At 35.5% G+C, this 26,987-nt stretch overlaps 1 protein-coding gene across 1 annotated transcript in view; it reads left to right on the plus strand.

Annotated features, from left to right (window-relative positions):
• Nucleotides 1–1,113: 1,113 nt before the first annotated feature.
• The window catches only part of FAP (fibroblast activation protein, alpha), a gene marked incomplete at its 5' end in the record, with an annotated part of 38,157 nt that continues 12,283 nt past the window's right edge, over nt 1,114–26,987 (plus strand). The window contains 18 exons of the mRNA XM_010136323.1: nt 1,114–1,198; nt 7,719–7,814; nt 9,569–9,663; nt 9,810–9,884; nt 10,097–10,149; nt 11,245–11,317; nt 12,881–13,001; nt 13,565–13,719; nt 14,761–14,864; nt 15,014–15,149; nt 18,167–18,211; nt 19,890–19,994; nt 20,085–20,155; nt 20,791–20,844; nt 21,186–21,310; nt 22,543–22,590; nt 25,330–25,428; nt 26,159–26,228. Of these exons, the coding sequence (XP_010134625.1) occupies nt 1,114–1,198; nt 7,719–7,814; nt 9,569–9,663; nt 9,810–9,884; nt 10,097–10,149; nt 11,245–11,317; nt 12,881–13,001; nt 13,565–13,719; nt 14,761–14,864; nt 15,014–15,149; nt 18,167–18,211; nt 19,890–19,994; nt 20,085–20,155; nt 20,791–20,844; nt 21,186–21,310; nt 22,543–22,590; nt 25,330–25,428; nt 26,159–26,228 (1,610 nt within the window). The remainder of the gene's footprint in view (nt 1,199–7,718; nt 7,815–9,568; nt 9,664–9,809; nt 9,885–10,096; nt 10,150–11,244; nt 11,318–12,880; nt 13,002–13,564; nt 13,720–14,760; nt 14,865–15,013; nt 15,150–18,166; nt 18,212–19,889; nt 19,995–20,084; nt 20,156–20,790; nt 20,845–21,185; nt 21,311–22,542; nt 22,591–25,329; nt 25,429–26,158; nt 26,229–26,987) is intronic.

The raw sequence follows: 26,987 nt of genomic DNA on the forward strand, positions 1-26,987 counted from the left end.
GAGCGTGTCTGCGGACAGTCTGGCTGCCAGCGCGGCGCGGTTTCGCTTCCCTTTCCGAGCGTTTCTCTCTCTGCTGAGGGATCTCGAATGTAACTTGACACTGTCGTCTCAAGAGAAGTTTTCCCTGTTTCCAGCTGACCTCCTCTCAGTGAGCTAAATGAAATACGTGCAGTTGGTTTGAGCACTGTTCCAGAATTTGCCCCGAGCCTGTAGATACTTACTTCTCTAAGCTCTCTCACAAAGCCTATAGAAGGTTATTGTTTTCTGAGGAAAAAAGTAGTTCTCCTCACATGTGGAAGACATTAAATGAGGCTGTTTCTGCTTCCTGTTTCACGTTCTTATGCCATAATTTATTATTTCAGAAAGTAAACGTACATTAATTATATACAAACTATTTTTTTTATTTTCCCTGTAGATACTAGAAATAAGGGCCTGACTATGTCCTGAGAATGCGAGATTGACAAAATACACAGTAGATGGTTTTCAGAGAAAAACCAGTACGTATCAAGTAACTGTTGAGTCATAAAACCCTAAAGTTAGTGTAAGCAGATGTTGGTTACAGCTCACATCGATGGGAAGTATATAATCACCACCCCGTAGCCACCCACTGTCCATTTCTGGTCCAAGAACTTCCCCAAAAGCGTGTTTCTAATTTTAAGGAAACCCTCTGAAATTCGGCACAGTTTTCCAAAGTATGTAGAGAAAAAAAAGTCTGCCAGAGGTTTGGCCTCCAACTGTGAAAACAGACAGTGCCTTTTCAAACTGCTCTCCTGCATCTATGACCAACACCCAGAAGAGAGAATTCACATTCTTTTAGAGTACAGCAAGACAATGAAGGTCTGTATGCTGCTGAATTCAGCTTTCGGTAACATTTATGTCTGTTATTTTAAACCATCAGCAACTGCACAAGGCCAGGCTCTGCTGTGGAAGTATTTGTTTTAAAGAAAAAGGGACGGGAAGGCTTTTGAAAAGTACTGCAGGGACATTTTTGCTTGTTGCTTGGAACGGATTACAGCAGTTAGAGAGAGTGGGAGTATCTAAATATTTACAAACCATAGACGTATGCTTCAGACAATGTTAGAAATGTAATTATTGTTTGTTTCTGTCCTGCAGACCCAGCTAAAAATCGTATTTGGTGTGGTCATATGCCTTTTCCTTTCCTTATTGCTTATGTGTATTATACTGCTTCCATCAAGAGGTAAGGCATTTGTAATCTAATGTAGTGTAAAACACAGTATCTTTAGCTACCGTGGCTTCTGAAGTTCACAGAAGTTTGTCAGATCATCCTTGGGATTGTCCTGTCAGAATTGTTATGGTTTTATCACTTTAGAAATGTACTGACAGCTGAAATGTCCTGAAGGTAGGTTTGAAATGCCAGCAGATGTTGAAAGAAGGAACTCCTTCAAGTGAAAAGCACCTGAATTAACTTTGTTGTGCATGATACATAATGTTCTTAGACAGGACTGAAAAACTACTCCTCAGATCTCCTCCTGTTATGGGGATTTGTGTGTGTGTTTGTGTCTGTGTTAGGGGTCAGGAGACTTACAAACTCTAAGTAATTTACTTCAGCTTGGTAAACTTGTATTTGGTTTTAAATGGTTGTGTAATAATTATGAAATTCTCTATCCAATTACAAGTTAAACATTTCGATGTGGGTACAGTATGATGAGTTGTTTGTGAATATATTTAAGATTGTGTTTGAAAATTGAAGTCAACATTGTATAAAATCGGGATGCATAGTTTGCTCTGATATTACTATGCCAGCTGTAGGTAAATCAACCCACTGTGGTCTGCTGAGTCCTCTGGTAAAGTACAAAGTGACTGTGGCTCAAAATTTAAGAGTCTGAGTGGCACTGACTTGATGGTAATTTTTTTCTGTGAGAGGTGTAGTAGGGGCAAATAGCTATTTACATGGGCCTTTCACTATAGCAGATTGAATGCCTCTGAAATAATTAAAATAGTAAATAAAAAGTCTATATTCCAGTAACAGCACCTATTTAAAGGGACTTATTCTTCTATTATTATTCTTTGTTCCTGTGTTGGCAGGGTTACTGAGATGAAGAAATCAGTTTGCATTTACAACTAAATGTTACAAAATCAGTTATCTGCTTAAGTTTTGTAAAAGTTAAGTCCAGTAGTTAATATGCAGGTTTTGTGAAATCTCTTTCTTTGGAATCTCTTTCCTACCTGATATTCCTGTGGAATATGGTTGTTTCATTGAGAGAAGGGTTGGAGGTTTCTGAAGCAGTTAGGGTTCGTTCTGTTATGCAGCATGTGCATGTGAGGACAGATTATATCAAAGTGGGAGGCAGTGCTGAGGAGAGATACCACCTCAGCGTGACAGGTTTGACTTCTACTGTCGCTGTTGGGTGCCAGAGTTTTTAGCTAGCTTCAGCATGGGCAAATCTGAGCTTTTATTAGTAGATAAATGTATAGTATCAAGTCAGACTTACTTACACCAAGTGTACGTGTTAAGACCGGGCAGAATATTTTTGTTAGTTTTAAATAAAAATGAGCAGTGAAGAAACAGAGGCTGGAGACCAAGGATCGGTTTGGCAGCCTGAAGAAGTAGCTAAAGGTAGTGGAAGGTAATGTAGGAGGAAGTGAATGTGTTTTTTCCCTTCTGAAGTTAGGACACATGAGCTCACTGATCTTAGAGCCTCCTCAGTACCGGAGCCATTGCAAAGAACACTTTTCTTCTCTGCAGTTTCTTGGAAGAGCAACTTGGTAACCAGTCATATCAGATATCACATTTAGAGCCAGTAGGATGATAAAGAATTTATCTTACTTTACAGAATGCTTTTGAAGGAGCATTTTAGACAACTATGGAATACAGAATTCTGTTGAACTGTTTATAGCTTTTTATTCTGCAAGTGCTGCAGTTACCTGTTCAAATGCCTAAACCATTTTGAATTCTTAGAAGTCTGCTGATCAGTTACAAATGGAAGAAATACAAATTAGTTTTGCAGTTACATATTTGAAAGTTGAAGACAGACAGGAAATAGCTACAGAGATGGAATGTTGTTTGTACATTCCACCTTTACCACTGCTTAACTGAAAGGATATGGCAATCTTAAAAGACAATTAATTGCACATGAGAAATGTATAGACACAGACCGACTAGACTTCTGCTTAAGAAATCATGAAAGAAAAATGTCATCTGTAATTCTGAAAGAACTGGAAGAAATACTTAGTTCTAATTTTGTCTGCTAAGTTTCTAATAATTTCATGTTCTTCAAACTTGTCAAAATGTGATAGTTGGTTTTGGTTTACACATGGAAGAGTATAAAAATATGAAGACTTCTCAAAAGTTTTACTGGAAAATAATTTTTTGTTTAGAGAGGATATGCTCCATGGAGAAGGAAAATACTTAGCTGCTGTTACTGCACAGTTTCTCTGGGGCTCAGAAGAGTAAGGCAGCAGTTTCAATACAGTGAGTAGCAGCTACGCCTAAGAAATTAGTGGCAGGTTTTTGACATTTCTTTGAGTTAGGAATGTGCTGCATGATTTACCTAACTATGATAACCCAACTCTAAACAGTTCAGAAAGGTTCTTTTTACTCATACACTGGTGTATCTAGTCCTGTTCTGCAGCATAAACAAGAAAGAAAATACCTGTCTGCAGTTGAAAAGCAATAGTGGAACCACAGGCAGGGTTACAATTAGCTGAATGTATTGCTGAGGTTCCAAATTAATCTTTTCTTCTGCTATTTTTAATTAATATCCAGAATTCTGCCTGTCAATGTTTCTCTTGATCTAGGCCTGAGACCAAACCCTGGTTCTCTGATGTTGCAGAGTAGGTCACAGGGTATACTTCTTGGCCAAGAAGTGATGAGCAGACAGTTTCTTAGGAACTGGTGGTGTTCTGTGCTACATCCATCTGCTGATTCAATAAATGCCTCCCTGTGTTCCAATGCAAAGTCAAGCAGCGTGGCTCCCCTCATTGCAGAGTGGAAGAAACATACTTCCAGTTAGGAGGTCAGCTGCTGGCACTGAATTCAGCTGGAGATGGTGCTGGTATTGCTGCTTTCTAATTGAAATGGGTGCCTGGATATTTGACTTAAAACAGAAATTTAAAGAGAAATTCTCAACTTCTTGGCCATCTATCAAAATTGTCAAGTGACAATAAGAGATTATAAGCTCTCAGCTGTTGCTGAGTTTCTTGTAATTGAAAATCAATCGATTACTGTGACAGTGTGCTTCCACCAAAATCTGGTGGTTCAGTCTTAGCTATGAGTTCAGGCTCAGATCTAAGTAATGGTGTAAACTTGGCTACAGTGATCTATATGCTGGTGGCAGAGAGCTGTCATAAGTTTATCAGAACAGAGTAATTAAAACCAATATTAAGATAAATTAGACTAATTCATAACTTCTGCTAGGTATTTTAGAATGCATAAAAATTGGTAGGAATTCATACTAAAATCTTTTTGGGTAAGTTCTCAAAAACCGGTATGCTCCATTAGTTTGTATTCCCTTAAGTCTGCTGTAGTTGTGCAGCTGTGGTCTGTGACAATGCTTGTAGGACGGTGGAGGTGGGTGGGATTTTTCTTCCCAAATCTGACTAGGACTTTGAAGAAACTCTTTGTCACTTTTATTCTTAAATCAACTTGAAGTGCTCACCAAAAGTTATTAAAAGCTTTGCTTACCCAAACCAGGTTCTATTAATTTTCTGTGATTGCTCACGTGCTGGTGGCAGAATAAATACTCTGGTTAGGACTAATTTAAAGGGGTTAGCAGAACAAATACAGAAAACAGAATACTTTCTTGTTATTTTGTATACTTGCTTTAAATTGGCGGAAGTAGGCACAATTTATATGGATGCACGTTAGACCACATTGTGGAATAAACCAACAGGGCTTTGAAATCTAAAGCAAGGGTTGTGTTTGTCTACCTCACCCAGTCTTTGAAAAGGAATAATTCTGATAATAGAAATAAAATTTCACAGTGATGGATTGGTGTGCATAGAGTTAATCTGAGTTTAATATAATTGAAAGTTCTGCTTTCTGTGTTCTATTAAGCTCTCTCACAAGAGTGAACTGAACAGTAAAAGGGAGGATGACAATTAATAGGTGCTTACAGGCCTATATCACCACAATTATACATGTACATTGAATACACTCAAATGCACTAGTGAGTAATTATGACCATGGAATATATAAAGCAAGTTACACTGTAAAGCAAGATAACCAGTCCAATGCACAGAGAAATACAGAACTGCACACAGTCGATGAATGCTAGTGGACCACAAAGGGTTAAAACTGAGACAGTGGGGTGTTGAAGGGAAAAGAGCAAAGCTAAAGTTTGGTAAGCTTTCACGTCTGTGGTTGACTCTGCTATTTGCTTCCTTTGAGTCCCTGGGTGTCTTTTTTCATCTTTGTTAGTTCATGGAGAAATGAAACACAACAAAAGAATTTACCAACAGCCATCCAAATCAGTGTATATAGTGCTGCAGACACATAAAGTACTTTTCGTGTTAGTGTCTGTTTTGTGAGCAGAGATTTCAAATACTATTACTGAACCAGTCTTTAGTTACAGAAGAAAGAATCATCAACCATTACAGGAAACAATTAAAGATGCTGGTTTTAATAAAAGCATTTAAAGATATCTTCTGTTGCCTAGAAACACGCATTTAAAATTGTAAGTAATCAAGTAAGAAATACTCATGTTCAGATTTTTTACAGTCCAGTGGTAGAAATTCAGATAGGAGTGGATGTATTTTGAAGATCATTAGCAGTCATAATAAATTATCACAGAATATTAAGTACGTAAGGCTGAGATGGCTAACAGTAAAGGTTTAAATCAGAGCTGTGAAAATGAGACCAGAGATGAGATGTTTATGATATTGCTTGTCTTTTTAGAAAAAAATCCTCTTAAGATGGGAGAATGATGCAGGAAATTTTACCAAATCAAACAGAAGTGCAAAATTAGGCCTACTCTACACACAACCACCGAAATAAGATTTTATCAGTGAATTTCTTTTGGCAATAGGCTTATTGTCTTAGAGGATCTAAACTGAATGCTAGAGATAAGTATTCATCACTTCATATAATTAGAAGTGGATTCTTCTTGGGAATTATTTTCTATGCATTTTTTTAAGAGTTTGACATCTTCTGTGCTTACAATTAACATATCCAAGATCTCTACTGTGGTATTAGCAAGGGAAATTAACTTATTGAAATTCTTGGGATATTTTCTGGACATATTGCTATGTCAGAGTTTATACTGGTAGGTTTTTGCCTATGGATTGGCATTCAGTTTTATTTCTCATGACAGTTTTCTTCTGCATTAGTGCAGACAAGGCTAGTGTCAAGTCAACCTGACATGGGTATTCTACAGTAAGTAATAGTCACTTAGCAGAAGAAAACATGTATTATCATTACAAAGTACCAACGAAGAGAATACAAAGAAAGGAGTCAGCATGATCTTAACAGAGGGCAGCTGTAATGAGGAAGTGATAGAGCATGATATGAATCCTGAGGGCAATGAGTCATGATTATCTGGCTGTCATCTGAGAGCTCTGAAGAAACAAACAAGAGACGTGGCAGAGATGTACTAGGCTGCAGTGTGACAACCCCACTACCTCTGAAGATCATGGTAAAAGTCCCCTTGATCTGAAAGGAAAAAATAATAGCATCCATATTGTCTAGATTTAAAACCTGCCATTATTATGATACTGAACTTTAAAAACTGGCCGTTATCTGAAATGTTTGTGTATCTTTTGAGGATTAAATATTTTGAGTGCTCCTTCTCTTGTGAACTGTGTAGTTTTTCTTTTTTACTTTCTTTTACATTTTTATACTGGAATTTTTAACTTCCATGAACTTAGCAAGTCAGCGTTTTCAGCATGCTCCCATTCTCATTGTCCTTAAATTTTAGTTTTAAAGTCTGCTGTAGCTTAAGGTGTTTAGCTTTGAGAAGAAACATAGTCAGACAAGAGCCACAAATTTTGTGATTATTGTGCAGCCACTATTTTGTGCATTATTTTTATGCAGCTATCTGATCTGCTTAGAAATCAGATATCAGAGCACCTATCTTCTATTCAGAATCATTGCCAATTTTCTTTTGAATCATTAAATAAAAAGTTGACATTTGGGTTCGCTCATTCATTATTTTTCAGCATTATTTTTACCTCCATACCTTCATCTATTTTTTTCTCGTGGCTACTGAGAAATATATGTGGATGGTGGTTATTTTGCAAGCCTTATATCCATCTAACATCAGTTAATGAAGAATGCATTCAATTTGGCAGTAGTGATTTGTATGCCCGTCCTGTTTGATTCTGCTGAATGTTTGATTCTTCGATTCTCTGCAGGTCCTCATTAAAATCTTTGTCTCTGTATACCACACGAGTTCATGAAACCCATGCTTTAAAAAAAATCTTTGATTTGCCTTTTGTGTGGAGAAGGCTCTTCTTGGACTCACTGTGTTTACAAGTGAATACGTCTGAGTGAATAAATGATTGGGTGAAATAAATTAGTTTCTTTATTTTCTAAATTGGTATCCCTAAAGGTGAGTTCTCCAGCGACTAAAGCACCTTATCAGAACAGTATCAGAGAACTTTCCTTTCTGCTGTGCCTAGTCTCTGCATACCTCCAGAATTATGCTGTTCTTGATGTTCCCTGGTACTAAATATAGAGAAAAAGGAAATACTGGACTAGTAATTACTTTTTTCTTTTCACAGCATTGCATTAACAGAAGCTTTCTGTCTTATATTCTTAGTTACCAACACAGATGATGGTCCCAGAGCTCTTACATTGGAGGATTATTTGAATGGAAACTTCCAATATAAAACATTTTTTCCATATTGGGTGTCAGGTAGGTAAAACCTTTTCTTAAATGGACAAAAGCCTTTATAATATGTATTTGCAGACTGGTTTACACAGACTTAGAAATACATTTTCCTTCCAGCTTTACTGTGAGTGAATGCTAACTATGAAATTAAACAATCTGCTAGTCAAAACTTATGATTGAAATTTACTATTTTGTCAGTCATTCTAGAAATTCCAGGTATTTAATGTTACAACACACCTTTGAGTCAAGTATAATTTTGCAGAGACCTTCAGTGTTTTCTTTCTTCTACTGTCATATTCATTGCAGCAACTGAAAGAAATATGTCAGTATCAGTCATTTCTTAAGCAATTTCCTTTTTCTGTGTTTGTCACAGCACTTTTCCACTTATCATTTGTGATAATTGAGGTAGCCTGTCTTACAGGACCTGTTCTTTTTTTTCTGTAGTAATGAGCACAGCTGTTCTTTTCTCATTTAAGGAATTGCTGACACAGCTGAAATTCCTGAGTTCCAATGCATTGCATAGAAAATAAGGTTGAGTTTCTAAGCATGTTCATTAAGGTAGAAGATAAATACATGAATTTAATTGCTGCTGATATAACTGTCTGTGAGTGGCTGAAATACTAGTCTTGTAACCACTGAATTGCAGCAGCACCAAAAGGCTTGAGCTAGTTTGGATTACATTCTAGTACACACACTACTGCCACTACTTCAAGGAATTATTGTCCTTTGCCTAGAGACAAGAAACATAGTGCCCCTTCACATGGAGTCTTACCAAATTAGTTTTAACCTACAATTTTAGAACTGAACTGAATCCTTCCTGGACATTGCTAACAGCAGTTCAAGTTCTACAATTAACAATTTTTAAAATGTTGACATCACTTGTGTGATTTAAAAATTAGGTCACCATTTTTTAGAAACGTCTCTGAATATCTGAAGAATGTAGGCAGCATATCACCTAAACCTAATATTCTCCTTCCCTCTTTATACCCTTCTCACTTAGACTTATCTTTCCTCTTAATGGTCACACAGCTCAGGCAGAAGTCATGCCATAGATTCCATAGATAGTCATGCCTACAGCATTCCATGCGTCTACTTTTCTTCTGGAGCAAGAAATTAAAATCTAATATCTCTTCCTAAGGGCACCTGAGATCACCACAAATGCTGTTACACAAATCACGGAAGTGTGCTCAAAAGATCCATGGGTGATCTAATTTTGTTAAAATGAACACTTTATATAATGTTTCAGGCTGCTTTTGTTAAAGTCTCTCTTTACCTACACCAAGTATGTAATTCCCTCTGTTTATGGCAGTGAAAATAATAATATGAAACTAAAATTCTGATCTTCATTCTCTACCAAACTATGGCTCAGGTCTTGAGCACAGGTAGGGTTAAATTTCGTTCTCATCAATGGCCACTAACACTCACTTTGTAGCTCCTGTGTGAGTAAGGGCAGTATCATTTATGTTGTCTCAGTTACATGGTACTGCCATTATCTGTGGAATGCGCACAAATGAGAATATTCTGGCAAAATTATAAGCAAAGATCTGAAATGTTTTCTTTTAAACATTTAAATTGTGATACTGACCTTCTAATAGGTCTGTTCTCAAGAACCCTGAAGACAGTTTGTTGATAACTGTACCTTAACATCATTAGAAAAAATCCCCATTTTTTATGTAGATGCCAAAACATATTTGCTCAGAATCTATTCCTTGAGAGGAGTATGAATACCTTGATAAACAGACCTGATCTGTGGTATGTTCTTTTATCTTGTTTACAAGATAACGAATATCTTCATCAGTCTGCAGAGGATGATATTATTCTTTACAACGTTGAAATGAACTATGCAACTACCATCATGACTAACAGCACAATGGTATGTACCTTTTCAATTAATAAAAAGGAAGCAAAATGCAGCTGCATTTCAAGAAGCAGTTTAAAAGTGAATGGATTAAAACCTGGCTCATCAAATCCTTATTTAAAGGTTTTTAATAGAACCTAATCTACTTCTTAATCTTTCAGAAACAAGTTAATGCATCAAATTATGTGTTGTCATCTGACAAATATTTCATAGCTCTGGAAAGCAATTATTCAAAGGTAATTATTCTTAATGGAATGTTTAGTTTCATATAGTATTTTGTTGAGCGTGCTTGCCGTAGATAAATGTTTCTTGATAGATAAATGCCTAATAGATAAAAGAATAGATAAATGCCTCTTGAGAAAGGGGTAGGTTGTGAAAATGCAGCTGATTATTTTTAATCAGATTTTCTTTTTCCAAGTTAGTAACAGTTTTTGCTTGATTTTTGCAGCTGTGGAGATATTCTTATACAGCATCATACCACATTTATGATCTCATATATGGGTAAGGCCTGATATTTCTTTCAGAGAGCTATGGTGAATGCCTTGTAATGATGTTCTTGAAAGCATTTCCACTGAAAAAGTGTAGTAATGTGACTACCGCCCTGCTTTGCTTTTGCATGAATCTTGTTTGCTTGATAAAAGAGACCTCCAAGAAAATCATACAGCCCTTTCATCTCCTCATCCAGGTGTCTGGATTGATTTATATTTCATGCCCTAAAACTTTCACTGCTCAAGATTCTCATCTTTTTTCCTTCTTTGCATAATTTTCTCCATCCTATCTTAGCTGCTTGAGTCCATTTCAGTCTCACACCTGATATCTCCGAGCCCTTCTGCTGTCTAATTCATCCCTTTTATGGTTGATCTAATCTTTAGCTTTTCTAAAACTCTCACATGTCCTGTAGTGCTCCAGTAATCATATAACAGTCCATACTGGCTTCCTCAAAGGTTTACAGTTTCTCCCATGGCATTTGGTCTTTTTCCCAAGATTTTTCACAGAACGCTCCTCTTTCCACCCAAGTTCCAAGGAGGCCATCTGCCTTCCCAGTCACCTTTTTATGCCATAACTAGCAGCGTGACAAAATGCTTCTTAGTTCTGAGCAACAGGGGCTGCACTGAGCTGCTCCATTCTTGGGAAACTGTTGGCTCAAGGTGACAGGAAAAGATTGCTGCAAGCTAATGTGAGAAGAGAGGTACTGCATGTGCGTTGTGATTCTTAACCAAAGTTGTAAGTGTTGCTGTTATGCTTGCCTCAGCATGCTACATCCTGAGTTCGCATTTCCCAATAGCTTGCTGAGACTGTTAAGGCAGACTGCAGGTAGAGCAAATGACTGTAGATGCTTGTGCAGTAATTAGAGAGAGAGAAGGGCGGCTTCTTAGCCTGTTGGATATGTTTTCAAGGGGTTGAGTTGCAAGCCTTTACCAACACTGGTGCACACCATCACGTTACTGCATGTCTCACTGCCTGCCTTAATTTTGCATCGCTCAAAAAACAGTAAGCTGTTAGAAAATATAGCCTTTCACAAAGTTTATATAAAAGTATAATATATTCGTTTGCAATGTGCACAAAAAGCCATCTCAACTTCTTTCCTTTTTTTAGTGGTTTTGTAACAGAAAATGAGCTTCCACATAAAATTCAGTATATATCCTGGTCACCCGTTGGACACAAATTGGTCAGTAAAGATTATGAAGCACTAGAATGATTTTGTTTTGTGTGGCTCAAAGACATTTATTTGCCTTTGGTTATTATTTTGTTAGGCCCTATTTTTGACAGGCCTGTGCATATTAACCTTGGTTGTGAGCAAGAACGACAAAGAAAACAGTTTTAACTTCTTAAAGCTTAACTTTTCTGTGTCTCAATAGAAGAATCTGTGTTCTTAGCTACCTTATATTTCAGCTCGCTAGCCAGTCTCTTATCAAGGATTGACCAGTGTAACTGAATATAGGATTAAATGTAGTTTCAAGGCCTGAACACCAGTGTGTTTTCCTTTGTCACTGTATAACACGAGTTTACTGTGGAGATTTAGAGATTAGTAGTATTTAAAATCTTTTCTAAAAATTTGACTCTAGGGCTGTCAGATTCGTATTAAAAAATCGTGGATTTTTTTTAATAGCTACTTGATAGCCAAGTATGTATTTCTCAGTAATTGTAATAGACCTATTGCATGTAGTACCAAGTTTATAAACTTCTTTTTATTCTTCGTTCCAAAGCATCAGCCCAATAATAGTTATTAGTTTTTTAACTATTTATCCAGTATTGACAAAATGTTTGTGCAAGAAAAGAATTTTAAACATTACACTAATTTCAAAAAATACCCAAGGGCCAAATATGAATGGACAGTTATTAGGAAAATTTTTCAGTGTTCTCAGAGTATTAGTTCTCTCAAATTTAATGTTGTTACTTTCTTTATAAAGAGTTCCGAAAACAGAACACAATGAAGACAGTTTCCTATCTTCCTAGTATTAATAGTCTCTGATGTTTTTATAGAATAGTTCTTGTATTTGAGAGTTTTAAGAGTTGCTTTGTTTTTAATTTAAAGTAGTTAAAATGTTACACTGATGTTGCTGACAAATGCTTATAGTTTCAAACAGCATGATTTGCTTAGTGATGTTTCTGGTTCTGTTTTCTTAACCACCTGTCCATTCATGTGATTGAACTTTAGAGATACCCGAGGCCATGCAAGCATTTCTTGCAAGAACTCCATTTTGGTGATTAATTTACTAGAAAGAAACAAACCATCCCATACAGAGACTTTTTTTCTCACCTCACATCACCTAGGACTTTTGACAGGTTTAGAAACGTCCAATTATTTTCTTTTTAATTGTTGTGTATTTGTTTTTATCTTCTGCTTTTGGTAAAACCAAAAGCCACAAAACACTCTGTCTGGGGGGCTCTTAAAAACCACAGCAATTTGAATGAGTTTCAAAGATTCTTTTATTATTTTCCATACCAAAGCTAGCTACAGAATCCTCTGAAGTTTATTAAAATCAGAGGATTTGTTCACTATTTATTCTGACATAGTTGAAGGTAGAATTTGGCCTATAATGTATAATTTGTTTATTGAGGTACCTATTCTTGCAGAATTTGCAAGGGCTTTTAGTGTAGTGTTTATTTCCCATTTTGCACTCACTATGTCTTTTTGTTGGTGCAGTGTAAGAGCATTGACTGCAGAAGATCTTACTCTATCCTCTGTTATTGCTGCCTATACTCATGAGAAATACTTTCATGTCTTTAGGTATATGTATATCAGAATAATATCTATTTGAAAAGAAGTCCAAGAGAGGCACCAATTAAAATAACTAGTGATGGAAAACAGAATGAAATATTTAATGGGATTCCTGATTGGGTCTATGAAGGTAAGTAAATCTCAAAGGGCAACAAGTAACATGTGAAGTGGTCTGTTTAGATTTACCTTGTTCTCACAATCCATTCTAAAATATCTGTGATGATGCATTATTTTTAGAGCCCTAAGGATTATTTATTTTCCATATTTTATTTGCCATATAATGTCTACATTTTGTATTCACAGTGTGTAATCTAAATCTCAAGTCTGTTGTATACTGCAACTATATCAGAACTTTACAAACAGGGCTTCCTTCTGCTGCACAGGCAGTGGTTGGGAATTAAGCTTCAATGGAAACTTTAGTTTTGGTGAAAATTTGGCGCTTTGGTGCATCAAAGAAAATTACAAAAAAATAAATGTGCACACAGGAAAAACCCAAGTGAGGTACATGGGATCTGTGTGCCTCTTTTGAGAGTTCTTAAGGCCTTTCAAAATTGAGATGTATTGCAGTATGTTAAGTGTTATTTATTTAGTGTAATTCTCTACATGTCTAGGTTGTTGAGAGTAGAAAGCTAAAATAGATTAGAAGGTAGATGGGTTACAGTGATAAACTATTATGAATTTTTTTTTCCTCAGAGGAAATGCTAGCGACAAAATATGCGCTGTGGTGGTCTCCAAGTGGAAAATATTTAGCATACGTACAATTTAATGATTCTGACATACCAGTTATTGAATATTCTTATTTTGGTGAGGACCAGTATCCTAGAAAAATAATTATCCCATACCCAAAGGTATGTTTTCTCATTCTTTTGACTTTCTGTTGAGAAATGAGTTGTGACAATGATAAAATTAACTGTGCTTTAAAAATGGTTATATTAAAACAAAATTAGAAAACGAATCTAGGCCACATTCTGAGAAGGTATGGGAATATTCAGAATTGTAGATATTTAATAATATTAGTGAAATACATTGAATTACTCGTGTGCAAAAGTGCATGCTTGCACGATCAAGCCTTGCTTTTTTCAATTCAGTTTACTTATCACAATGCGTTAACCATGCAGTTGTTAGTTTTCATTACAGTAAATGAATTAGGAGACTTTTTTAATTTGGAAAAAAAAAAGGCTATGCAGCTTCAGTTTATTTGCACACTTCATAGTGCTTTTTGATCTCAAGGGGCTTTGGATTTTAACTGCTTTCAAGTGCCAGATCTGAGGCAAGGTTTTGGGTTGACATTTCTTCAGCATGTATTAGAGAGATCTCCTGGCTTGTCGTGTTCATATGATTGGAAGTGATCGTGTTAATGTGTCTTAAGAAGTTACTCACCTGTCAGTTGGGTTATATTTCTAAAGTAATGCTGAATGGTTTAGACCACACATGGAGGAGAATTAAAAAACTAATAATATATGCAATGCATAAGCAAGCATGAAATCAGTTTAAGCTAAACCATTTTATTTCACAGCTGGGATGTCAAAGAGCACTTGCAATCATGTGAATACACTCCTGGAATTTTATGCTAAAGTGTAGTATGTGCTTCAAAGACCCACACTGCAAATATAACACTGGTTCCCATCAAGCACATTTTCTGTATAAAAAGGCACTAAATCTAACTGTTTAAAAGGTTTTGTCCTTCGTATATGAAATGATGCAAAGTCAAGCAATGTACAACTGCTGTAGTGTCACTCTGAGATCCTGTAAGACCGCATTTGCCCTTTTATACTCAAGTGAATACATATTTTATATCCTGTCTCCTTTCCTGCAAAAAGTGTCGTAATTCGTCTCAACGTGAATTGTTCAGAGCCTGATTTGAATAACCTGATATGTTTTCTTTGAAGGCTGGGACTAAAAATCCTACTGTTAAAGTGTTCATTGTAGACACTATTAACGCTGAAGTGTTTGGTCCTAAGGAGGTGCCAGTTCCTGCAGTCATAGCGTCCAGGTAGTGTGCTCTCAAATATGTCTTCTCTTCTTTCGAAAGAAAAGTTTTGCCTATTTGTTTTAAATGCTTGGACCTCTGGTTTTCTGTTTCTAACAGTGGAATGCCGTATTCATCTTCTAACCACCATTTCTTTCTTTTTTATTTTTTAGTGATCACTATTTTACTTGGCTTACTTGGGTAACAGATAGTCGAATCTGTGTGCAATGGCTGAAGAGAATCCAGAATTTTTCAGTCTTAGCTATCTGTGACTTCAAAGAAAATTCAAATACTTGGGACTGTCCAGAGGTAATAAAGTTGGAAATAAAAATTTAACATTGCTGAAATTAGCATTTGCTGATCCCAGCTGCATAGCTATTTTAACACCTATTGGTCATGTACATCTTGCTCAGACTTAATTGCAGAAGTATATTTAATCTTACCCTGTATTCTTTTAGAAAATAACCGTGTGCCTGCCATAATTGTATCTGCCGATGTTTGGTCGCATTCACCTTTTTCCTCCTAGTCACACCTTTTTCAATATTTCAGTTGCTGGGGAGGGGTGACAAAATTCTAATTGCAACAAATAAAATCACAAAAATATTTTTTTAGTGAGGCTTAAATAACAATCAAGCTAACAAAAATAAGAATGTTATTGAGCAGCTTTCTATACTGTTTAGTTCCATCTTGCTGCCTCATCTTCAAAAGTGTAACCATACAGGATCTCATTGTTTTTTGAAGAAAATCATATTATACTAGGTTGAAATTTCATACTAAGCCTGACTAAATCACATCCTTTATGATTAATGTTAAATAAGTTGAAAGAACATGCAGATTAAAGGTAAGGCAGGTTTTCAGGAGGGAGAAATTCTTCTGTCTTGTCAAATCATACAGTTGGAGAAAGCAGGCAAGTCTTCAGAAACACAAATTTTTTTTCAGATCTGAAATTAAAACTTCAGCCTAATTGCAACAATATCTTTACATTTTATTTAAATATGTCATTCTATCATTAAAAGAGTTTGGAGGGAAAACCATGCTCTGTTGTGCAGAAGGATGGCTTAGATAGCCTAGCTGTCTATACCCATATGTAAATAGTTACAGATCTTATGTACAAAAGCCTTTCTGAAAAACCTATTTCTTTAAAAGCCTTTTTCTGTAAAGCCTGAAGACGGAAGAGACTGACAAATTCATGTAGATCCTGAAGTAAAAGACAACCCTGAAGTTCAGTAACTCAGTCTCATTTACTGTCTTTTAGTACTGATGCTGTTCACGTGTCTTTTTTTTTTTTGGTTTGTGATACAGAACACCTATAAAAACTAGCATTAGGCTGAAACCTTGAACTAATGGGAAACAAAAGGAAAGAATACTTACAAAAGTTTTCCATATAAATGATCAATTGTAAATTCAGAGTTTATTGACACAACCTTTCCAAGCTGAAAATAATCTTTATTCCTCTATGATATGACAATTGCTGCAAATTTAAAAGGAAGTTAAGGTCCTGTTCTTTCACAAACAGTATCACTGAAGTAATTTTGCACAGAGAAATATCTTAATTTATTAGGAGAAAATACGTATTTCTTGCAGCATTTTATGCGTCTCCTAAGTACTTGTTCCACCTTGTAGTAACCTTAACATTGAATCTCTGTCTCTCCTTCAGGTAAACTACACTTTAATAACTAAATATTTTAACATACAGAAAAAAAAAAATCAGGGGTTCTAGGATTCTACCACAATCCACCAAAGTACTTTAACGTGAGCTTAACTTTAAGCATGTAAGCAGTTTTATTTATTTCAGTAGGCCTATTCATGAGTTTAAAATTAAGCATGTGCTTAATTGCTTTGCTGGAACCAGACCAGAACAATTAACATCTTGCAGGACTGTGTTCATGATACTACTTTAATTGCATTTCTCCATGAAACCTTCTTTATGGAGTCACTACTGACGTTACTATAATTCTATATTTATACAGTGATACAATGCTTTTATCACATTAAAGTTTGCACAAATGGCCAGTTGAAGGAGTGTGAACAGATGGGAGTACTGCATTAGCTCTATTTGCAGTTAGAAAGTATATCTCTCTACGTTTCCACTGGCAAAAATAGTTCTCTTGTTGATTTCAGATTAAATCGAGACTCTAATGTACAATAAATGTGCTAGGCTTTATGTACTTGAAAATAATAACAAAATATAATCTACAAGATGTTTCTAAAGTGTGAAAATGTTCATGTGTTCACGTCTTGCTCATGTGAATAGACCATAAAAACCAATATGACTTCAATGGAACTATTCATGTCAGTAACAGCTAAGCATGTGTTTGCGAAATTGGGATTTCCTATAAAGATGCCAGTTCTCTAATTAAATTCTGTAAATATTATTTTATTACGCAGAAAAATCCCTTAGAAGTCAATGGGACTACTCATATGAGAGAAGTTAAATATATCCTTAATGTACTATGTCAGCAAGATCTGAGCCTTAAAGAAAGGAAAATAAATTTAGGATGCAGATATAAAACAATACATGCCAATTTTCCTATCTTAAAAAGAAATAAAATTAATCTTCTGAGTTAATAGGTCAGTGAAGCCCTTGCGAAGTTGTAAGCAGTCTTCTAAGGTCAAATACCTGCAACTTTTGCTCACATAAGTCACTTTGCAGGGATGAAATTGAAAGGGAAAAGTGTGATACTGAATGCTAATGAGATTACACTGAGGATAACAAATACAAACCATATGCTTTAGAAAGCAAATTTGTTGAATTTATTTCAGACTGTAAAGAAATACCTTCTTAAATGAACAGAAAAAAGAGACATTTGCAAGATAAAAAAAGAAATACATTGACTGAATGCAGAATTGTTTAATCTCTTGCTCCATCCACCAAGCAAGATACTACACTCTTCAATGAAAAAATCTTAGGAAAATATTGAAAATTAACTAGAAACTTTATAAGTAAAAATGTAAAAGCACCTTTAGCTGCAGGAGGTATTGATCCATTTACGCTCAGTAGATGTCTTTTTAAAAATCAGCTCTAAGAATGTTACAAGGAGTTAAAACGTGCTAAACATATTCATAGCCTCAGGATATGATAATCTGGGTGATTTTTGTTGCCTACACTACCTTTGTCTATCCTTAATTCTTCTTTCTAAATATGTTATTTGTGAGATTTTTAAAAAGTGTAGAAAATCAGACAACCTTCAAATCCCTTATCCTTCATAGCAAGTATTTTACAATTCTCTTTTACAGGCGGCTACAGATTTTCTTGTGTGAAGATCTTGAATCTCCATAAACTCATTCTTGAACTTAAACAGGGTACATTTGATTTTGTTTTTCAGAATCAACAGCGCATAGAAGAGAGTCAAACAGGATGGGCAGGAGGAGTAGGTTTTCTTTTTGTACTCTGTTTTGATTTAATGGAAAGCTACATTTCTGTGCATCTTCACAGCACTGTTTTGAAACATGAAGCACATTCTGAGTCATACAACACTACTGCTTAAACCTGTTACACTGTAGGATAGAGTCTTTTAATGCTGTGCTAGGCATAATATCTGGCTACCTGCTACCTGAGCTTAAAACCCCTTTTACTGTCTCCATTTGCAAATCTTAGGCCACCTGAATAAACACTATACTGAAGGGAGGAAATTCATGAAAAGAGGAGGATTCATACTGTAGCGTATTCTTAGAAGAATCTTGAGGCAAACAATAGATGGAAAGTTTTTCTGATGTTGCAAGGGCAAGAGATAAGATTGGTCATACCATAGCATTTTAAGAATAAAACCTGTCCATTCACAACACAGTTTTAGGGCCAAGTGCTGCACATCTTCAGCTAGGGAGAAACCTTCAAGGTAAGACACTCTTCTTACAGTGGCAGTTGACACTTCTCTGCAGTTACTCCTAAACAAAAGAAATTTTCTCTACGCAGTAACCTTTAGCTTGGAAGAGATGTAACACCTATGTTTGGGAACCCACAGTAAAAAGAAACCTGCAAGGAAATTGTAAGAGCATGAGATCAGTATTTACAATCACATATTCTAACAGTGAATATGTATTATTGCTTATGTTTACTCCTTGGGCAGGTGAAGTTACCAAAATCCAATATGGGGAACCTCACACTGTCCCTGATTATCCTGCAGTGGGCTTAACTGAGAGTTTTGCTTTTCAGTACACTGTCCTTTAAAAGATGTCTTTTTATTTTAAGTGAAGATAACACATTTACAAGGATTAGGTTTTTTACTTGGTCCCTTTCTTTTTTGCCCGCTTCTTTGGAAGTTGTGATGACAAGTTTTTATTAGTTACAGAAATTGCGCAGGTGCATAAATCCATGCTTTAGCCTTTATAGGATTTCAAGTATGTGGAATCTCAGAAACAGGCTCCAGAACAATTTAGCTTGTGGTCACAGGTTCTAGTCAAGCTTGGTTAGTATTATTCAAAAGTCATACTCACTCAGGAACATTTGAAGTGCTTGCTTCTGTGTTCATGTTTTGAAAATAATCCTCACACTTACTGCTAACTCGTCACTGACTGAAAATTTTACTAATTTAGTGATGATTTGAAAGGAAGCAAAATCTGAATAGTCTCATCTGGGATAATCTGTCCTTTAACCTTAGTGGAGTAGTATGGGAAACTTCAGACATCCATTTTCTTAGTGCTGTATTTACTCAGTGAATGGGCCAGACTCTGTGGTCCACAGGATTTTCAGTCTGGCACTATTCACAAACATTAGCTTTATTCAGAAACTTATTTTTTAAAAATCTTCTCTATTTTTAAATAACTAAAGAAAGGTCATTTAGAATATCAAGCAAATTCCTTATAAGGAGAGAACTTACATTTGTGGGGTACTTGAGTTATCTATATTATCAGCTTAAGAAATCTAACAGGTTAGAAATTGTAGTGTGTCTGACTGGGGTATTGATTGTTACAGATAAACACTTGTGCAAACTGCTTTGTCCCATCTGAACTGATTAAATAGTCTTGTTACTTTCAGTATGCATACCATAATCTGCTAAACAACATGGACAGTCTAACATCTCATCTCCTGTTTTTCTTCCATTGTTTCAGTTCTTTGTTTCTACACCATATTTTACATCAGACAGCAGTTCATACTACAAAATTTTTAGTGACAAAAATGGTTTTAAGCATATTCATTACATCAATGGCTCCGTGGTAAGTCAAGCAAAGTGTTCTACATTAATGGACTGTAAGTTCCTGAAATAATTCTACAATATTCAGTAACTTACATGTCTTGCTTCACAGGAGGATGCAATCCAAATTACAAGCGGGAAATGGGAGGCAATATACATTTTTAGAGTAACAAATGATGCAATGTAAGTATCATGAAGAGAACAGGTTGTGGGTGTTGTCAGTAAAAGCAACTCTTAATCTTTTGAACACCATTTGTTAACTCACCCAGGTATAACTAGGTATAATTTGTTTTGTACCTGGATGCATCCACAACAAATTTGTATGCAAAGGGACTGCACAGGTTTGCAAACTTGGTTTACTTATGGGAGATTGTTTGCAAATTGCCTTCATTTTTCTATATTCAATCACCCATCTTAAAGAGACTCATTTAGAAATACTTAAGTTTAATCATGTTGTTTACCCTCATACAAATTGCAGTTACTTCCCTTTTAATGGACTCTCACTCAGCTTACTAGATAGATAGACAGACAGGCAGATAGATAGACACAGCTTACGGCTTACATAATTGGAGTGATTAGCTCATGACAATTAAGACAGAACTCCTATTTATATGGTTTATTTTTCGTCTAAGGTTTATTTGTCAGAGTTTGAGCAAAGATGTATTGAGATGAAAGGTATATAAGCTTAACTTACTCTTTCATCACATGCAGAAATCTCAAAAACTCTAAGTTAACTTCCAAGACGGCTTTTCATCTTGATACTGGTTCATAGGTCATCACTTTATGGATTATTTATTAACATATAAATGAATTTACAGTTTCTATTCAAGCAATGAATTTGAAGGCTATCCAGGAAGAAGGAATATTTACAAGTAAGTGCGATCAACATTATCTTAATGATACTAGGTTGATAGAACATAGCTCTGGATTTGTCAGTAAAATAATTTAGTTTCAAGATGTTTAAAGTGTACATCCACAAGCTATTTTAACTAAATTTTTATCTCAGATTATATCTGAGGATTAAGGAGAAATAGAAATAGAAATCTAAAGTTTCAATATACTCCTGGGGGAAAAAAATTATTAAAAGGCAAAACATTTATTTTTAAATTGAACTGTTTAGAAAGTACAGTGCCTGAGTTCTAGAATTTCAGGCAGACACATGCAAAGTTACTTGTATCAAAATAAATATTGCTTTATTTTATTTTTCTCCTAGAATCAGTATTGGAAGTAAACCTATCAGAAAACAATGCATCACTTGCAATTTAAGGAAAGAGAGATGCCAGTATTACACAGCAAGGTTCAGTGAACATTCTAAGTATTATGCCTTGATCTGTTATGGTATGTATAGCATGGGAGCAAACTTATAATCAGATGTTCTTTCAAATTTATCAGAGATGTAGACAATACTGATTATCACAAATGCTAGCTACATGAATCATAGAAATTCCACAATAACCAAGAGAGATTTCCAGAAAGAAATTTCCATGTCCAGAAACCTTGGGAAGATATTTCAGAAAATACAAGTATTTTCACTCTATATTACTTTTCACTCTCTATATTACTTTTTCAGTAAAAATCGTGGGATTTTAAAAACAAATTTGTGAAAGTCCTTCATGGCACAAAACAGATTCTAATCTGGCTTGTCAAAGTCATGCTCTTTCCTGCAGCAGGAAGAGCAGGATTTACATACACAGATGTCCAATTCATGTGACCAAAGTTAGCTATGAGAACCTACAACAATGTGTTTCCCAATTGAAATTATTGAAACATGTGCCAGCCACAAAATGTTGGATATTTACTATCTGGGAACATTTTTAATAACTGAACTAAGCTAAAAAATGCCATGCATTAAGACGTGCGATCATTGAAACCACTTGTAACACAGAAGTATAAAAGGAGTCCTAGCTCTTTTGAAATAAGTTAGGTGATTTCAGTGGTCTGAGGTTTCATCCATTGCTGTAATCAATGAACAGTGAAGTCATAGTCTAAAAAAAGAAAAATATCTAAGGTTTTCCTTTTGCGTATTTCATATAAAGTTTCTTCTGATTCTGCACTGAATAATCATCTGAAGAGTTCCTTAGAACTTCCGCTAAGCAGAGAAGAAAATGTAGCAAATAATAACACCTTTCAATCATTCTTGCACAAAATAGTCAATAAGGTCGTCACCATATGAAAGCCACTTACCTTCACAAATACGATGTGACACGTTCTCAGAAGAATATTTCACATTGTTAATTCTGCATTTGCCTTATGTAATCACATCTCGGGTATAAACTAGATGTCACTGCATCTCTAGGAAGAAAGCGTTTGTTATTAGATTTAAAGTTACTTCTGTTTGCTAAGCAATGCCTGTATGTGTGCAAGTCTGTGTACGCACAGTACCTGCTGTATTTCGTACAGCATGAACTAGTGTATTATAGAGCAGAGAAGACTGAGATTTGTGTATCAACTTTGAGCTCTTTAACACCTGCCAGTTACCAGTATACATGTGTATACCACGTAGTGTATATACTCCATCACCAAATTCCAGCTTCAAATTATAAGCTGCCTTTTCATCATTATTCTGACAGGTCCTGGGATTCCCATTTCTACTCTTTTTGAGAACCACGGTGATAGAGGTACTGCAAATATCCTGTCTATTTCTGAGCAAGTGTTTTTCTCATTGATCTTCATTACATATATCCTCTAATACAGTATTTAGGATTGTGATCAAGAAGTCTTTCATCTTTTGTTATTGAAATATCTAGCGTCTTTCTAAATTTGTTGATTAGTAAAATCTAAATATCAATGAACACATTGATGCCTTTATTTTCGTTTCTGAGTCCAGCACTTTTATGGCATCCTGGTATTTTTCCTGTTTACACACTATAGATGCAATGAACGTTGGCAACTGTCTACCAAATGTTGAGTCAAATTTTGTAGAAAACATTATTGTGATTTCCAAATTATTCACTTTCACATTTGGATGAACACAAGACTTTCTTTTTTTCATGAAGCAACCCTACTCTATACAAAAGGGAACGGTGTATTATTTAGAGTTTGCAGTTTGAGTTATTGTTCTGTACTAATTAGAATTTGCATCAGTGACTTGCTCTTCAGCCATGGGTAGATATGTCAGGGAAGAGCAGATGCTCTTTCAGATGATTAGTACAAATAACTGCTTTTGATAAGATATAATTATTGATACAAAATGAGAACTCCAGCAAGAAACATTCAGAGACTTCATTCTTTAGGTAGTCTGTTAGTGAGGTCTGACTGCAACCAAGCCAAGCAGGAATTTGCAAACCATGAAAATATTAATTGCTCTGCAGTGAGTTTTCTCTCTCTGACCCTCGTTTTTCACTAAAACTTCTCAAACTTAAAGCCCTCAGTCCTGAAATATTATGAAAACTAGCATGATCGTGTAAAATCTGAAGGCATTTGGCATTCCCCCTTCCTTCCTCAAAAATCAATGGAAATGCACTGGTAGTTCTAATGCCAGGGTCTTTACAGATCAGCCCGTATCAATAGCACACTACTGAGTGTTGTCTGACCAGAAGACACATAAACATGACGAATACAAATTCCATAATATCGTTAAGTGGTGGTTCATGTAGAAGTCAATCAATTGTGACTCAAATAGGAGTTGGTACGTCTTCCTTTTAACAACTCAAAAAAGTTTGCAAATGGAAAAGACTGGTCCTATTGCAATTGTGCTATAAAAACACTGTGTTCTGGTAATCCTTTTGCAGAAGGTTTAAATAGGTTTAAAGGTTTAAATACAGCTAATGCATGATTTTTTTTTTCATATTTAATGCATTGCCATAGTTCTCTCTTTCATTATGACCTTGTGTATCAAGGGCCCCTACTGCTTCCTTATCAGAGTGTGAACTGTATGAAATGCATCCAAGTGCCAAACTACCAATACGTATTTCTTAACCTCTCTGCAGGAGACAAGAGTTTCATTTAATAGATCTTCACCACTGGTTTCATCATGTCTCACTCTGCTATTATTCTTTAGTAATAAAAACAAGTTCAGACTTATTCATGGCCTTTTTCAGATTAATTTTTCTTAAATCCCTTGTTTTCATAATCTCTTCTGTGGTGCAGATCTATTTTCATTGCAGTTGGCAGCATTTTGAAAATATACCACCAACGAATTTTAGTAGGGGACATGCAGGTAAGCTAATGTACACCAGTTTGGAAGCTCCTTCCAACATGCTTATAATTCTTATGTGGTGATTATGGGACAAGTTTCGGGAGTTTTGAGGGGAAGGATGGAAAGGGTTCAGCTGGTTTTGGGTGAGTATCCTAAGCTAGGATGATCTTTCAGCCATTTGAATCTGCCAAACTTGTTAAGAGTACTTTAAAAGAACAAATTCCAGTGTTATTTCTGGCAGGTCTTGAGCACTATCTAGCTCAAGACATGCTGTGAGAAATTCTAGGTTTTTTCTAAGCATTTCCATAAACAGGAAGTGGTTGCCATTAAAAAAAAGAAAGGTAAACTAACAAAGAAAAATCTCCTGCTGTTTTAAAAGGTTCTTTCATTTTGAAAGTGAGGCTGAAAGCTTTCCATTGTGTAGAATATTATTCATCCATCACTACTTATAGAAAAACACATAAATAAATAATACCCAGTGGATTCATAATACATAACTGGAAATTAGCTACATTTTAAATAGTAATTTTTTATTATATAACTGTAAATTGGGTCTAAAGCAAGTAAAGCAAAAATTTAAAAAAAAAAAAGATTAAAAAAAGCGCCAACAAAAGAGGTTCACTAAGTGTGTAGTAATACATTACTTAGGACAGTTGTATAGTAAGTCTATTATCTTTGTGTGGGAATATAGCATACAAGTAAGGGTTTACCACAACCCCTTAAGAAACTGAATTTCCTGCATTAGCCCAGAAACAGGATATTCCCAAACATCTGTGTGCTTAAGCACACTGCCCAAAGGTCTGAGAGGTTAAACCGATGTTACTGTGGTAAGCAAGAGAGGAGATAGGGGACTGTGTTTTGCATGGCGTAAATTTTGCATTTCCAGCTCCCACCATGTAACAAAACAGGGATGTGGGCTCTGCAGGAGCAAGGAGTTTCTTTATAACATCAGGGACTCTAAGACTCAGAGGCAACATGTGAAATTATTTTCACTGCAAAATGTACATCCTATAAAAATCTAACAAATATCTGTGTACTATTATACCAGTTCCTTGTTTTTATTTAGCTATGTGATCAAGCCCAATAAGAAGTGGCTGAGCTGATTTCATCACTCTGCTTGTAAAAGTCACAGATTTTCTTTCTGTTCTAATGCCACTTTGATTAATGAAGAGGAATTAACAATGAATTAGTTAATAATTCAGGCATTTCTTTTGCTTAGAGCTCAGAGTACTGGAAGACAACTGGGAATTGCAATCTGCTTTGCAACAGATCAAACTGCCAAAAGAAGAAATTAATAAACTTGAAGTGGATGGTATAAGTAAGAATTACACATCTTTATTATACTTTTTATTCCTACCATTTTAATATTTTGCCTTCATTTTGTTTAGTAAGTATTGGTTTTCTGTAGGACAAACTTGTTAGCCTGTCAAACTGGGAAGAGGAGTTCTAGTTCTGCGCTGTTTGACAACAGCCTGTGCTGTGCCTCAGGGTGTCTCTCAGTAAAATAGTAGTTAAAACACATCTCCACTTCACAATGCATTTTTAAAAAATCTTTAATACTGTTGGTTAAGTGTTTAAATATCATGTAAAAATGTTATATTATGGTGGTAATAAAATGTGAAATGTAAACTGCTGTTCATGTGTTACACGTTATATTGACTTGTATATACTGTTGTTTTGGCTAGTGACTTTACAAATAATATTCCATGGTAATGAATTAGTGTCGTTTCCAAAATTCTTTTCTCATAATCTTAACAGTTACCTTAACAGTTACCTTCCTAGTTGTGTTTTTCTAGGCACCTGGAAAACTAAGAACCTAGAGTTATATGAAATAATTTTATTCATAGCTAAATTAAAATAAAAGTGGGCACTTTTATTTCTTCACAATTGTTCCTCAACGGTTGCTTGCAGGAGTTCTGTGATTCACAGTTCATGCATTGTGTAGTCTGCACTGATTCATTTTCATATACTGTTGCACCAAACTCTGGATTATGCTTGGAGGAATCATTTTAACCATTAACAATTTCATTTTAACATGTCTTTTCTAGCTTTGTGGTACAAAATGCTTCTACCCCCACGGTTTGATAGATCGAAGAAGTACCCTCTGCTTATTCAGGTGTATGTAACACTTCCTTTCTTTGAACGTTGCTGTTTAGCCAGAAAACATACCTCTCTAGAGTTTAACAAAAACATTTGCAACATTTTATGAAGCAAAAGGAAAACCACTTAGTTCTCTTTTGCTTGTTGTGATGGGTTTTGAGTGTTAATCTTAGCATGGCAAGGATTAGTTCCTCAGAGAAAGAAAAAGAATAAAAACTTGGGTTATCACTTGGAGTTCTTAGGTCTGTTGGTGCTTCTGCTTATCATGAGGCAGCCTGAAATTATTAATTTCAGGTTAGCTAATATGACAAATACGCGAGTCTGCTTCATTTTTTGAGAAAAAAACCCAAACATCCCTAAACCATGAGGACTGGCTTCTTTGATCAGATGTTCCTTCCCAAGAACATCTGACATGAATTTAATTTATTGGAGGCAGGGAAGGCAACAAAAACTGCAGTGGTAAAAAAAAAAAAAAAAAAAAAGAGAGGCAGAAAGGAGAGCTGAGTGGTTGTAATAAAGTTTGCATCAGTTTTTATTAACCAGGGGTGATTCAAAGGTCCAAGAATGCTTAGTATGTTTGAAAGAAGTTTAGAGTAGAAGATTATGTCAGTCATGTCCTTGAGGTCAAATGTGTAATTCGCATGAGGAGTGTCTCTGCTATCTGGGTATGTTCTGCCCACAGCTCCAACAGCACGATACTGCCTTCTGAAACAAAGAAGGTCTGAGGATGGCCAGAATGTGTAAGGAGCTGTAATTTTTTTCTCCTGTTTTCTTTGG

This window comes from Buceros rhinoceros, unplaced genomic scaffold (assembly GCF_000710305.1).
Source record: "Buceros rhinoceros silvestris isolate BGI_N320 unplaced genomic scaffold, ASM71030v1 scaffold10245, whole genome shotgun sequence".
NCBI classification, from domain to species: Eukaryota; Metazoa; Chordata; class Aves; order Bucerotiformes; family Bucerotidae; genus Buceros; species Buceros rhinoceros.